Genomic DNA, 16,214 nt, shown 5'->3' on the forward strand with positions numbered 1-16,214 from the left:
ACAGCAGGAGACATTCATCAACTGAGTTCATCTCAGTAGCAGCAGACACTCTTCCACAGCAGGAGACATTCATCCACTGAGTTCACCTCAATAGCAGCAGACACTCTTGTACAGCAGGAGACATTCATCAACTGAGTTCATCTCAGTAGCAGCAGACACTCTTCCACAGCAGGAGACATTCATCCACTGAGTTCACCTCAGTAGCAGCAGATACTCTTCCACAGCAGGAGACATTCATTCACTGAGTTCACCTCAGTAGCAGCAGACACTCTTCCACAGCAGGAGACATTCATTCGATGAGTTCACCTCAGTAGCAGCAGACACTCTTCCACAGCAGGAGACATTCATCCACTGAGTTCATCTCAGTAGCAGCAGACACTCTTCCACAGCAGGAGACATTCATCAACTGAGTTCATCTCAGTAGCAGTAGACACTCTTCCACAGCAGGAGACATTCATCAACTGAGTTCATCTCAGTAGCAGCAGACACTCTTCCACAGCAGGAGACATTCATCAACTGAGTTCATCTCAATAGCAGCAGACACTCTTCCACAGCAGGAGACATTCATTCACTGAGTTCACCTCAGTAGCAGCAGACACTCTTCCACAGCAGGAGACATTCATTCGATGAGTTCACCTCAGTAGCAGCAGATACTCTTCCACAGCAGGCGACATTCATCAACTGAGTTCGCCTCAGTAGCAGCAGACACTCTTCCACAGCAGGAGACATTCATCCACTGAGTTCACCTCAGTAGCAGCAGATACTCTTCCACAGCAGGAGACATTCATTCACTGAGTTCACCTCAGTAGCAGCAGACACTCTTCCACAGAAGGAGACATTCATCAACTGAGTTCACCTCAGTAGCAGCAGACACTCTTCCACAGCAGGAGACATTCATCCACTGAGTTCACCTCAGTAGCAGCAGACACTCTTCCACAGCAGGAGACATTCATTCACTGAGTTCACCTCAGTAGCAGCAGACACTCTTCCACAGCAGGAGACATTCATCCACTGAGTTCACCTCAGTAGCAGCAGATACTCTTCCACAGCAGGAGACATTCATTCACTGAGTTCACCTCAGTAGCAGCAGACACTCTTCCACAGCAGGAGACATTCATTCACTGAGTTCACCTCAGTAGCAGCAGACACTCTTCCACAGCAGGAGACATTCATCAACTGAGTTCATCTCAGTAGCAGCAGACACTCTTCCACAGCAGGAGACATTCATCAACTGAGTTCACCTCAGTAGCAGCAGACACTCTTCGACAGCAGGAGACATTCATCCACTGAGTTCACCTCAGTAGCAGCAGATACTCTTCCACAGCAGGAGACATTCATTCACTGAGTTCACCTCAGTAGCAGCAGACACTCTTCCACAGCAGGAGACATTCATTCACTGAGTTCACCTCAGTAGCAGCAGATACTCTTCCACAGCAGGAGACATTCATCCACTGAGTTCACCTCAGTAGCAGCAGACACTCTTCCACAGCAGGAGACATTCATCCACTGAGTTCACCTCAGTAGCAGCAGATACTCTTCCACAGCAGGAGACATTCATTCACTGAGTTCACCTCAGTAGCAGCAGACACTCGTCCACAGCAGGAGACATTCATCCACTGAGTTCACCTCAGTAGCAGCAGATACTCTTCCACAGCAGGAGACATTCATTCACTGAGTTCACCTCAGTAGCAGCAGACACTCTTCCACAGCAGGAGACATTCATCCACTGAGTTCAACTCAATAGCAGCAGACACTCGTCCACAGCAGGAGACATTCATCCACTGAGTTCACCTCAGTAGCAGCAGACACTCTTCCACAGCAGGATACATTCATCCACTGAGTTCACCTCAGTAGCAGCAGATACTCTTCCACAGCAGGAGACATTCATCCACTGAGTTCACGTCAATAGCAGCAGACACTCTTCCACAGCAGGAGACATTCATCCACTGAGTTCATCTCAATAGCAGCAGACACTCGTCCACAGCAGGAGACATTTATCCACTGAGTTCACCTCAGTAGCAGCAGACACTCTTCCACAGCAGGAGACATTCATTCACTGAGTTCACCTCAGTATCAGCAGACACTCGTCCACAGCAGGAGACATTCATCCACTGAGTTCACCTCAGTAGCAGCAGACACTCTTCCACAGCAGGAGACATTCATTCGATGAGCTCACCTCAGTAGCAGCAGATACTCTTCCACAGCAGGAGACATTCATCCACTGAGTTCACCTCAGTAGCAGCAGACACTCTTCCACAGCAGGAGACATTCATCCACTGAGTTCACCTCAGTAGCAGCAGATACTCTTCCACAGCAGGAGACATTCATTCACTGAGTTCACCTCAGTAGCAGCAGACACTCGTCCACAGCAGGAGACATTCATCCACTGAGTTCACCTCAGTAGCAGCAGATACTCTTCCACAGCAGGAGACATTCATTCACTGAGTTCACCTCATTAGCAGCAGACACTCTTCCACAGCAGGAGACATTCATTCACTGAGTTCACCTCAGTAGCAGCAGACACTCGTCCACAGCAGGAGACATTCATCCACTGAGTTCACCTCAGTAGCAGCAGATACTCTTCCACAGCAGGAGACATTCATCCACTGAGTTCATGTCAATAGCAGCAGACACTCTTCCACAGCAGGAGACATTCATCCACTGAGTTAATCTCAATAGCAGCAGACACTCGTCCACAGCAGGAGACATTCATCCACTGAGTTCAACTCAGTAGCAGCAGACACTCTTCCACAGCAGGAGACATTCATTCACTGAGTTCACCTCAGTATCAGCAGACACTCGTCCACAGCAGGAGACATTCATTCACTGAGTTCACCTCAGTAGCAGCAGACACTCTTCCACAGCAGGAGACATTCATTCGATGAGTTCACCTCAGTAGCAGCAGATACTCTTCCACAGCAGGAGACATTCATCCACTGAGTTCACCTCAGTAGCAGCAGACACTCTTCCACAGCAGGAGACATTCATCCACTGAGTTCACCTCAGTAGCAGCAGATACTCTTCCACAGCAGGAGACATTCATTCACTGAGTTCACCTCAGTAGCAGCAGACACTCGTCCACAGCAGGAGACATTCATCCACTGAGTTCACCTCAGTAGCAGCAGATACTCTTCCACAGCAGGAGACATTCATTCACTGAGTTCACCTCAGTAGCAGCAGACACTCTTCCACAGCAGGAGACATTCATTCACTGAGTTCACCTCAGTAGCAGCAGACACTCTTCCACAGCAGGAGACATTCATCAACTGAGTTCATCTCAGTAGCAGCAGACACTCTTCCACAGCAGGAGACATTCATCAACTGAGTTCACCTCAGTAGCAGCAGACACTCTTCGACAGCAGGAGACATTCATCCACTGAGTTCACCTCAGTAGCAGCAGATACTCTTCCACAGCAGGAGACATTCATTCACTGAGTTCACCTCAGTAGCAGCAGACACTCTTCCACAGCAGGAGACATTCATTCACTGAGTTCACCTCAGTAGCAGCAGATACTCTTCCACAGCAGGAGACATTCATCCACTGAGTTCACCTCAGTAGCAGCAGACACTCTTCCACAGCAGGAGACATTCATCCACTGAGTTCACCTCAGTAGCAGCAGATACTCTTCCACAGCAGGAGACATTCATTCACTGAGTTCACCTCAGTAGCAGCAGACACTCGTCCACAGCAGGAGACATTCATCCACTGAGTTCACCTCAGTAGCAGCAGATACTCTTCCACAGCAGGAGACATTCATTCACTGAGTTCACCTCAGTAGCAGCAGACACTCTTCCACAGCAGGAGACATTCATCCACTGAGTTCAACTCAATAGCAGCAGACACTCGTCCACAGCAGGAGACATTCATCCACTGAGTTCACCTCAGTAGCAGCAGACACTCTTCCACAGCAGGATACATTCATCCACTGAGTTCACCTCAGTAGCAGCAGATACTCTTCCACAGCAGGAGACATTCATCCACTGAGTTCACGTCAATAGCAGCAGACACTCTTCCACAGCAGGAGACATTCATCCACTGAGTTCATCTCAATAGCAGCAGACACTCGTCCACAGCAGGAGACATTTATCCACTGAGTTCACCTCAGTAGCAGCAGACACTCTTCCACAGCAGGAGACATTCATTCACTGAGTTCACCTCAGTATCAGCAGACACTCGTCCACAGCAGGAGACATTCATCCACTGAGTTCACCTCAGTACCAGCAGACACTCTTCCACAGCAGGAGACATTCATTCACTGAGTTCACCTCAGTAGCAGCAGACACTCTTCCACAGCAGGAGACATTCATTCGATGAGTTCACCTCAGTAGCAGCAGATACTCTTCCACAGCAGGAGACATTCATCCACTGAGTTCACCTCAGTAGCAGCAGACACTCTTCCACAGCAGGAGACATTCATCCACTGAGTTCACCTCAGTAGCAGCAGATACTCTTCCACAGCAGGAGACATTCATTCACTGAGTTCACCTCAGTAGCAGCAGACACTCGTCCACAGCAGGAGACATTCATCCACTGAGTTCACCTCAGTAGCAGCAGATACTCTTCCACAGCAGGAGACATTCATTCACTGAGTTCACCTCAGTAGCAGCAGACACTCTTCCACAGCAGGAGACATTCATTCACTGAGTTCACCTCAGTAGCAGCAGACACTCGTCCACAGCAGGAGACATTCATCCACTGAGTTCACCTCAGTAGCAGCAGATACTCTTCCACAGCAGGAGACATTCATCCACTGAGTTCATGTCAATAGCAGCAGACACTCTTCCACAGCAGGAGACATTCATCCACTGAGTTAATCTCAATAGCAGCAGACACTCGTCCACAGCAGGAGACATTCATCCACTGAGTTCAACTCAGTAGCAGCAGACACTCTTCCACAGCAGGAGACATTCATTCACTGAGTTCACCTCAGTATCAGCAGACACTCGTCCACAGCAGGAGACATTCATCCACTGAGTTCACCTCAGTAGCAGCAGACACTCTTCCACAGCAGGAGACATTCATTCACTGAGTTCACCTCAGTATCAGCAGACACTCTTCCACAGCAGGAGACATTCTTCTAGTGCATCCTTCAACTATCGCAACCAACAGTCATTTATCCAAGCCTTTCCTTAATTGCAAGAGTAATATGACTCAGACACTAGCTGCTCTTTCAACTAAGTACGCGTCACTAAGTCACCTAGCAAACCTCAAGAGGCTTCCTTTGCAACAAACACTGGTAGAGTGAACTGTGAGCTATGCCTCCAAAAATGCAAACCTACCTCCAAACTGCAGGCTCTGAAATGTCATGCATGTCCACCTCTGTATTTCTCTGAGGTCTACATCCTAGGTTATGTTATGTGTATTTGTGAAGCATACTATCACCCGCAAGGATATCCTGGTGCTGAGCAGGTGTGTGTGCATAGGGCTACCTATGGTAGGGCTCGGCACACACACTACATGAAAACATTATTTGAATGCCGCCTTCACATTGTCTCACTCAGTGATGTAGGTTTTTGGATAGGCCTAAACTGCCAAAGCTATTTTTTACAGTATATTACCTGTATTCTATTTTTCCTCTAAACTGAAGAAGCTCTTCCCTGGAGTCATCTGGATGACCCTTGAGCCAGACATTGCATCTGGATCCACAAATTAGAAGTAATCACTCAATGCAAATAGCAGTAAACATAAGACTCTCTCTACTTAAGGGAGAACTCAGGTGGTCAGTGTCCAATGCTCCTCAAGATTCTAATCTCATCTTGTCTCGCCTCTCTTTAGGGTAAATGTCAGACTCACCATTCTAGAAAAATCTTTCCAAAACTCCTAAGACAAGTGGTGTGTTCCAAAGTGCTAAAGGGTCATCAGGAGCCACCATTTGCCACCGTCTGACCCATCACTATATTTGTTTCGTTTATTGTGGGTCTGAACAATCAGGTCCCTGCAGTCTGTCACACCTCATCGTTTCCTCAAGTCTTCCACTCACTCACTCACTCACTCACTCACTCACTCACTCGTTTTGACACATGCAGTGGCCAGTGGCTGCAGGTACTGTATTTGCTTTTGTTCTTTGCTTTGTTGCTCTTTCTCTGGTTCACCCTTACTCACCACTTCGCTATCGCTAACTATGGTGTCGTCTGTGCTGCAAGTCCCATCTCCAAGCTCTATGTTTGCTGGGATCTCTGAAAAGGCAGAAGAAGACAGACGCCTGTCAGAATGGTGTGGAACAATAGAGTCACTGATGAGAGAAATAATGTCCTGCACGTGTAATCCTAGTTCTGCATCGTAGGGATCTTCGTTGATAGTCACGTGCGTTGAATGGGCCACCTCAGAATACTCCTATTCAACCATTATAAAAAACTTTAAAAAGATGAACTCCTGTAACCTAGTCAGGCTTGTATTTCCAAATGATTTCCTTGTTTATCTTATTGTTTGTGGTTTTATATAACGGGAATCTGGACCTAGAGCATTAGAGTGCTTTACATGAGCACGAGAATATTCTAAACATTTTTTTAGCTACCAGGGGAGTAAAGACCTGATTTAGATTGGTGGATGGGTTCTTCGTCACAAACATGAAAGATGTCCCCCCCTCCTTATTACAACCGCATTATATCCTACCAAAAGGCTGATGGGATATCTGTCACGTTTGTGATGGAGTAACACGTTTGTCAAATTCTAAATCAGGCCAAAGTGATTTGCCTAGAATCACAGGCTGTTGCGCTGAGGCCGGGATTCAGACTCAGAATCACCAATTGAAAACACAGACATAAATCGACTTTGCAGCACAGTACCTTCCCTCTGTCATAAATGTCATGGAAATGATCAATCTAGGGAAAACTGTGAGGGAAGAAGCCTGAAAGACAGCATGGAGCGACATGTTTCCATAATTGAGGATTAAGAGTGCTTCTGGGTTGTCCAGTGCTTATGACTATCAACGAACATCCTGTGGGGCAGAAAGATGTGTTTTCAACATAACTTTGTCTTACTCATGTAGAGTGCCGTCTGCTAAGAGTTCAATCGCAAACATCAGCTTTGATGAGAACAGGTGAAGAGACGCGGGGGCTGGAATACAATGGAGCCTGTCCATGTAAGGTTCTGACGACCTCAGAAGTCCATACTGAAGTTAGTTTATGCATATTTATTGTGCCACGTTATTGACACCAATATTACAATCCCAACCATGCACTTCAGCGCTACAAAGTTATCGAAACACGACAAACTGTGCTTTACAAAACAGCCAAGTAAATAAATAAATGAATAACGACATACATAAATCATTTACATGGTAAACAACAGGTACCAAAAGAAGGTGTTGATGATAATTTAAAACAAAAGAACATGACATGACTGACATGAACATGATGCATATATGCGACATATACTTTTATCTGCCATGAGGGGGCAGTATAGAGAGAAGAAAGTCATTGTAGGCGAGACCCACATTTGAAGAGGCGGGGTTTAAGCTTTGTTAATTAATCAATGTTAAGAAAAAGTTAACACAGGTGAACAATTTCGAAAACATGGGTCTAGAAGACAATAACGGGGAGCTGTAAGGAAGTGAATGAAGTCGCCCCAGACTTTCGAACAGGGTACAGCAGGTTCTGAGATATTCTGTTGGCAATCAAGAACAATGATAAAGAGTCCGAGAAAAGGAATGAGATCTACAAGAATGCATGGGAATTATTGTTCACCTCAAAAGAAGGGCTACTACACCAGACAGCATCATGTCATTGTCGTAAGCCTTTACCCTTTCAGTAAAATAATATATGATATAAGAGTAAGACGGTTCCAAAGACGTCCTAATGTATGTAGCAGGGGCCCGCGTTCGACCTCATGGTCACAGGTTCATGTCCCTGCTGGTCCACTCAGCCTTTCATCCTTCTGAGGTCGATAAAATGAGTACCATCGAGTTGGGTAACAATAAACATCTGTTATTCAGCGCCAAGAGACCTCTGGGTGAACATGCGATTTACAAATACACGTTAGCTGAACCCTCCTACTCCTTGCAAATTCTTAATATTCAGGGAGAGTTAAGGATAAAACTCCTTGTTGAGGAAAGTGGCTGGTCCAACAAGAAGGAAAACCAATGCCTGGTTGAAGTGTCCTAGGGAAGCAGTAAGTGTGCTACATTTCTCCAGTGTGTGGTGAGGGGGGACACAGAATGTGCGCTTGGCGTGCTACATTAAAAGAAGCATTAAGAAGACCCTGCATAGGCGCGGACTTTAAAGAATACACGGCTGAAAACGTGAGTCCGTGAGGTTTGCATGTCCAGGAAAACTTGCAAATGTACACTTGCAGAGGCATTTCCGCATATATAATTGTACACAGTACACAATAGTCTATGGAGTCCCATAACGTTTGTGCAACATCACATTTATTCTTTTTTTCTTCATGGGTGGAAACTCCTTTCTCTTCGCCCTCAGCAACTGTAGGGTGTTCCAAGCCCATTTCCACCATTGTCAAGGGTTTTACTCCTGCCCTAGACAAGAGTGCAGGGCTCATTTGAACATAGGCGGGCGGCCTCCTGCTTGCAAGATCGGTGGAGACCCTGGCCTCCACCCCTTCGCGGAGGCCCACCATCTATATGTAGAGGCCCTGCCAGCATAGTGGATAGCTTTGTTATGAAAATGTATCTGTTGGTGCGAAAAAGAAAATGCCTTGCTGGACCCTCTGGGCTTGAAGATTAGATTTGTGGATTATTTTAACAGTTAGCACCTCAGAATGGAAGCCTGACTATTACTGGTGGCAAACTGTGTTATTGTTACTCCCCTAAGTGGGACAGAGACACCTGCAAAGGCTTGTCCTCACAGGGGAGGGGGCTTTCCTTTAAATGAAACGACTGTAGAGAGGGAGAGACTCCACCAACTTGGGCGTTCTTCTTGGCTCCTAATCCGCATAGTAATCTCTGCCAAAGATATAGACTGGTGTCCATGTGGCTGCTCTGCAGATTCTGATCATTAAAACACTTCCTGAGGTCGAGAGGCATGCCAGATCATTTGGGCCTCATTCAGGATTGTATTGGACCTGGTTCCTCCTCCCTGGGTAGTGTAATAGTATATGGTGCCTGTGTTTTCAGTCTCCACCAAAACAATGGCGAATCCGATCAATATTGTGAACACATCCAGATGGATGCGGTTTCTAGAAAGGTACTGAGTTCTCCATGTTTCCTCCTCTTCAGCGTCATCAGGTGAGAGAGCAAACAGCGGCCAATGTGAGAGGCAGCTTCTCTCCCAAGTTCCACTACTTTCGACACCACTTGCTCTCCAGAGATTCCTACAGGGGTCCTTTAGCAGGCACCCCAAAGTTACAAAGAAGACGCGTGGAGCCCAGAAGAAGTATCACCAGTGGCTTTAGGATGAGGGTCAGTCTTAAAGCAGAGATATTTCTAATATTTAGAACTAACTCTTTTTATTCAAATATTTCAGTTATACATACCATTGCCTATACCATGGCAGGAGTAAATCCGTTACATGAGTAGCTGAAACGTACCCCAATAATAAACCCTTGCTGTTTCCCTCTGACAGTGCATCTCTATTCTATCTGATTCGCTCTGCGTCATAAAGATTTCTGGTGTTTTGGGGCAGACATGGAGAGCCCCCCTCTCCAGCACCTGTAGTCAAGCGTTGCGCCAGCTCTGCTGGGATTACCTGTAGGACATTTAGATGCCATTAGTCGGCCGGATCCCTCTACTCAGTAAAGATATAAGGAATGGCGACCAGTCTGTGTCTTGTGTGCTCCAAGGTGGACATCATCTTTTCCACCGCTGCTAAAACCCCAGACCTTGGCCATCCACTGACTTTCAGCTGCGGGGGTTCCTTTTCCCCAGTGCAGAAGCAGAAATTGAGTCACTACCACAAATGGTTAAATATCTGTCTTCTCCTCTGCTTCTCTGTACGATGTGGCCCAAGATTATAGTTACAGAGACTGTTGGGATCCAGGTACCAAATATTTCATTGACTGCACTGAGTCCTTTCTCCCAATACTCTTTGAGTTTTAGGCAGTGTCACGGCAGGTGAAGACGTGGGCCCCACATCTACTCCATCAAAAGGATTGTATGGCTATATCCCATTTATGACGTTTTTCAGGTGTCTGATACAAGTAAGGACTTTACATATGGTCTCTTTACCTTTGTCAGTTCCTATTGTCACATTGGCCTTGTCGTAGATCTTTGTCCAGTAACTGCTTCAGAGTTCTCTGTCTAATTCTGTGTCTAATTCTCTTTTTCACCTTTTCTGTCCAAGGTATTTCTGATTTTCAGTGGATAGGAGAATTATGTTGCATATGATAGATATTAGATGTTTGTCTTGGCCACCCCTTTCAGCCCTTTCTCCAAGATTGTAAGGTCAAAAATTGATTCTTGAAATACCCTGTGACCTCATCCTGAAAATGGTTCAAAACAATATAGCAACATCCTGCCTTTATTCAACAGCTGGAAGTGAAATGTTGCATTAGAAACCATATAGATTTATGTTTGGCCATATTGTGTTTAGTTAGGTGGCTCTTCTGGAGAAGGCACATTCCCCTCCTGAAGATCTCATGAGGGTAAGGATGCCTAGTCCCTTAACAGGGGTGTAAAGGCCCTTAACATTAAGACTTACTCCTTAACCATAAAACCCCTTTGCTTACAGTGTAAATATAAATGTAGAGGTACTTGTATAGCGCATGACTACCCTGAGGCACCTCGGCACTTGTACAAATACCACTGAGGATCCCTTCCTGGCCTTTCCCTGTGAAGGGCCCGCTCCTGGGCACCCCCAAGGTGAAGCCAGGCATCCTAGCATTGTTGGGGCCGTTGTGGAGATTAGGCAATCTATTGCCCAGAGTTGCAGAGTGGGACCCATGATTAGAGTAGGCACTGAGGCAAGAATTTCAGGTCCGAGGGAGTAGAGCCCAAGACCCCGCTGAGGCGGGAATTGAACCCTGGTCCCGGGCTAGACATCGTGCATCAGGTTCTGCCGCTCTAACCATTGAGCCACACTTCTCCAGTGGAGGCAGAAGAGATCTTTGCTCCGGTCACCTTGACTGTATGAGTGGTCCTAGTCAAACCAATCTCTTGAGCATTTCCCCTCCAACTCTCCTCCTGCCTTTGTAACCTTTGGGAATTTCCGAGATCCTAATCATCACAGTCGTTGCCCTCTTCCCTCTTACTCCATCATTACCCAAGACATCCGGCTGTGGTGTGTTCATGGCAGTTTCTTTTTGGTCTTGTATCTTTTTCACTTTCTCTCAAGGGCTTCCCTTTACCTTTCTCTAAGCTGTGGGCAGTGGGTTCCTTCCTCTTCCATTACACCGGACTGTTGTTCACTTACTTCAACCAGATGTCTTTCATTTGCCTTTCATTGTCAAGTCACCCTCCTGATCTCTTTCATCTCCTGACTACCCAGAATTTCTTTAGTTTCCTGAACTAATGTTACAAAATGCTTTTCACAGCTCCATGCAAAGATAAGCCTGAACGGATAGCCCCCTTGATACGTATTAACCTGTCCATGGATATATTACGTAATTAGTCCAAGCTGTTTTTTTTTTTTCAGGCTAGAAGCAGCTAAGTCGTGGTAGAGCTGCAGTGTATGGGCTTCGGAGGTGATTGAGTCATTGGAGAGCACCACGGCTATTATTTCTACATTTTCCTCATAGAGGTGTACCCATTTCAGGATGTGCAGAGGTGAGTCACGTTGAGGCTCAGCAGGCACCACCATGTGGGTATAAACCAGAAGTGTTGGTGGGTCGATGTGCCTGCTCCTGATATGATGTGGCAGTCTTTGACGTTTGGCTTGGATATCCTGCTCTGCAGAGCCCCTTGGCAATCTCCAGATCCTGATTTGATTGCATCTTGATCTGTTTTTAAGACCTTTTTTCTTCTTGCAAGGTCATTGCATTGCTCCTTCAGTATCAAGAGTCTGTTGTCTACGTGGTGTTATTCTATAAAATGATTATACACTGTTCTCCTACATCCATCTGCGGGTCTCGTAGGCACTTTTTAAGTCACTCTTAATAATTCCAATTTCCTGCTTTATTTATTTTAGGAATTTTTGATGAAAGTCTTGGGAGGTAGTCATCACAAGGGAAGGGTCTGGTGTTCTTTCAGGGGGATTAACTAGAAGAGGTTGTAGTACTTCTTCCTCTGGCTGCACGGAAAGGAGCCTTCCGATATTGTAGGGTTCCCAAGGATCTTGCTGTCTCCGTATCCTTTTTGATGTCTTGGAGTGCATCATCAATATGTTTACCAAATAATGCCTCCCCATGAAACGGAAGGTCCAGGATTTTGTTTTGGACCTCCGGCCGGAACCATGTCGCCCTTACCCAGCCTTGGCGATGAAGAACAGCTGCGCCTGCTAGCGAATGGAAAGCCGTTGTGGCAATGTCCATTGCGAAGTCGATAATCTCAGCCGATGTAACCTCTCCCTCCTGCAAGATTTTCTTTGCTTCCACCTTTGACTCCTGAGGCAGCTGGTCTAGATATGGTGAGAGGTCACACCACATTTGACGATCATACCTGCCAAGTATGGCCAACGCATTCGCCGCTCTAATCAAACGACTTGCCATCGAGGAAAATCTTTTTCCAGCATTATCTAGGCGTCTGCCTTCCTTATCAGGGGGAGTATTAAGAGGCGCAGAAGGATTACGTGATTTTTTCTGAGCCGATTGGGATATCACTGAATCCGGCTTTGGTTGACCTGTTAAGGATGCTGGACTGTCTTCAGGGGCCATGTATTTTTTCCCCAGATGCGGCAAGACTGGAATGACAGTAGCCGGATTCTTCATTGCCTTTATACCTTCATCCCAGACGTGGCTGATAATAGGAATGGAACGGACAGTCTTCCTATAAGGTTCTTTGAAAACATAAAGAAAACACTCAGATTGAACTGAAGGCATGGGAAGTTTAAATCTGCTTGAGTCTCTCTCCATCAATTTCTGAAATCCCCCAATGCCTGCAGGGGGAGAATAAGCTGTATCCGGTGTTGGAGAAGCTTGGTCCGGTATCACATAATCATCCTACTCCGTACCGTGGTCCGGCATGGTGATATCGCCATGATCCTCGTCTGAGGAATCAATCTGCACCTCTGGAACCACCGGAGGTATGACTGGACTGGTGACTTGAGGCTGTGATACCATCTGGGACGATGGCCTTGGTTAAGCCACAGAAGAAGCTGGCGAAGCAGATACAGCATGCGCCAAAGGAACTGAAGAAGGAGGTGGCTGGGAGAATCTCCTCTATAGTCCAGTAACATGCCTTGAAGATCCTCCAAGAGGGAAGAAGGTACAGAAATCATCTCCTGGCTACTGCCTTCCTGACGTTGAAAAGAGTGATGATAAGAGTGCACATGAAGGTATTTACCTTCAGAATCAGTGTCCTGGCACTTGACTAGAAGCTGTGAGGGGCTATTGGCATAGCCAAAAGAATCATCCTCTCCCTTAGAATCTTCTTCCTCCTCCAGCAACAGCGCGGGAGGCAAAGGGACAACCCTTCTTGGAGAAGTCATGTCCGGTGTGATTCCCGTCAAAGAAATGGTGATTTTCTCGATTGACGAAGACGTTGTCTACGGGACCGTTGATGGTGGGGAAGAAAAAGAAATCGTCGTTGACGAGGTCGTCGACGAGGTCGTCGACGGAAGGACCCATCGACGACGAGCAAATCGACAACGATGAGATGGGCGTCGTCAACACTGTCGTCGATGAGACCGTCGACACTCCCGCTGTTGTCCTCGTCACTGTTGTTGTTGTTCATGCTCTCGTCGACGCCACCGCCGTCGCAGCTATCGTCGTCGACACCTTCGTCGACATCTTCATCTACGTTGAAGTAATTGTCATCGTCGTCGACAAGCCCATCGACCCCAGCGTCGACGGATGGAGACTTGAAGGCACCATCTACGAGCCCGTCGGCGGTGGTGCTGTTTTAACCTATTCCGTTGACGTCTTCATCGACGGAATCTTTCGCAGCATCGTTGACGATTGACTATTCTTGTCAGACTTCTCAGATGACAGAGTAGAAGGCTTTTTGAAAGGTATAGCAGACTTTGCCACTGCTCCTCCTGAAGGTAGTCCTTCCCTCTCCTTTGCACCATGGTGAGGAGATTTGCTAGGACTCCGGCTCTCAGACTCACGGCGGGGGGTCTTTTTTTAGGCCTTTGCGTGACGGTCTGTAGATGGTGAAGGGGAAGCCCTACCCCTCTCCACTGACCTTCTTGACTAAGTGGCAGATGACGGATCGTCTCATCTTCAGCTTGTGGAGCCAGGTGAGAAGGCGACCCTCACGGTCCCGGAGAGTCTTTGTGGAAAAGGTGTGGCAGATCTTGCAGTCCGCTACCTTGTGGTCCGGATACAGGCAGTAGATACAGTCTTTATGCCTGTCCTCCACATACAACCTTTTCTTGCCACAGGTAGAACAAGCCTTAAAAAGGCCTTTTTTCTCTTTGTCAGACATTCCAAGAAGAAATATCAAACAATTCTGAAGAAAAAACTGCTGAAAAAACAGTAGAATAGAATTGAAGTGAGCAGAGCTCAAAGGAGACTCCTTTAGCACAACGTGCGGTAGAAAATCTGAGGCTCTGAGGTTCTCTCAGCAAGGTTCTATGGGGTGAGGCTAATCTGATTGGTTGTTGCATTATTTTGGTCTCTTTTACAAAAAGAGGTGGATATGCTACAAAATGAGATGAGGCCTTTGCCTTTTCTTCTGTTTTGTACCCACTGCTATGTTATTTGTCATTTACCAAGACTCCCAATCCGACGACGGGGAATAATACAAGCTATGGGAATCTATGAAAATTCCAATACTGGAGAAACCAAAGTTGTGGTTGGTCAGATCTGGGGGATAGTGAGAAGAGAATGAGTTTGGTTTTCAGCTGGTTTTGTTTTAGATGCGTGTGTGCCAGCCAGTCCTGTCTTTTCCTCAGGAGTCATCTAGTCTCCTCATGTCTTCAAGAAAGGAGAGTTTCATGTAGAGCTGAGTGTCATCAGCGTACATGTGGTACAAGATTTCTGACTGCTTGAGGATTTTAGTGAGTGGTTCCATATATAGATTGAAGAGCGTTGGTAAAATTGTAGGTCCTTGCGGAACGCCCCTATCAAAGAAAAAACAAAAGTGCTCCGGCTAGTGGAGGGGAAGAAACTGAAATTTAAATGGTCAATCTACGACTCAGTCTTAGAAGAACAGGACTCATACAAGTATTTGGGGATAACCCTTGGGCAAGGCAATTCAAAAAAGAAGCATTAAAAGGGAAGGCGCAAACATTAATCTATGCGTATAGGCAACTACAATTAAAAATGGCCGGCCCGAATTACACCCACCTACTAAAAGTATTGGATTCAGAAATTTTACCTACCCTGTCATATGGGTTAACCACGTGGCTTGGAAGGGAGGCAAAAACTTTAAACAATCTACAAAACAAAATCTACAAAGTAGTGTTTAATCTGCCACAATCAGCCTCTCCCGCACAAGTCCGCCACAAATTTGGCCTACAAAACCAAAAATTCTGGTCAATGTCCAACTTTGCTAAACTATGTCATAAAATTCGTTCTGCCCGAAGTGAGTTAATGGACAACATCTGCTTGAAGGAAATAAATCATCAGGAAAACCAGCCAAGTACCAACTCATGGGGAAGCTCCCTTAGCACCTGCTTGTCCAAATTGGACCTACTAGAAGTATGGAGAAAAAAAATAGACCAGGTACACTTCTGTAAGGTAGCCAACCGTTCAGCAAAAAGGAAATCTCTGTTTGAGGACAAAATATCTCTAACGAACGGCGCCACGCATGGACAGTAATCACCTCGTACACTCATCAAAAACCACAGGGATACTTAGCCTCCCATTTTAGTCAACATTTAAAAAAAGCTTTCGTAGCTAACCGAATGGGCCTGCACTATTCAAAGGATTTAAGACCTTCTTGGAAAACCAAAACGAAAGCCCCCACTGTAGACTGTGTGGATATCAGAAGGAAACGTTAACGCACTTGTTATGTGCATGTCTGGCCCTATTGGCTTTAAGAAGACGATACCTACGGGCCATCTTTATCACTTTAAAGATCCGCACATGCCCGCAAGCGGCAATAAGCTGGCTAGGAGGCACCTCCTCCATCTTGGCATGTCGTGAACTTAAATTTATGACCGAGGTAACAAAACGGCTACAAGAAATTTAACTGATAAAAGGCACTTAAAGTCAAGCACAAAGAGCGGATCGTGGCTTGAAGGCCGCTGCGGCACAAACGACACTATCAAAACCTTGC

At 46.3% G+C, this 16,214-nt stretch overlaps 1 protein-coding gene across 2 annotated transcripts in view; it reads right to left on the bottom strand.

The window, feature by feature from the left end:
- LOC147678662 (chloride channel protein ClC-Kb-like) overlaps positions 1-16,214 on the bottom strand; it is a 253,087-nt gene that overhangs the window by 40,050 nt on the left and 196,823 nt on the right. For both annotated transcript variants that reach the window (XM_086946113.1, XM_086946112.1), the window contains exon 18: positions 6,104-6,177. In XM_086946113.1, coding sequence (XP_086802239.1) covers positions 6,104-6,177 — 74 coding nt within the window. The remainder of the gene's footprint in view (positions 1-6,103; positions 6,178-16,214) is intronic.

This window comes from Lissotriton vulgaris, chromosome 12, assembly GCF_964263255.1.
Source record: "Lissotriton vulgaris chromosome 12, aLisVul1.2, whole genome shotgun sequence".
In the NCBI taxonomy this organism is placed as follows: domain Eukaryota; kingdom Metazoa; phylum Chordata; class Amphibia; order Caudata; family Salamandridae; genus Lissotriton; species Lissotriton vulgaris.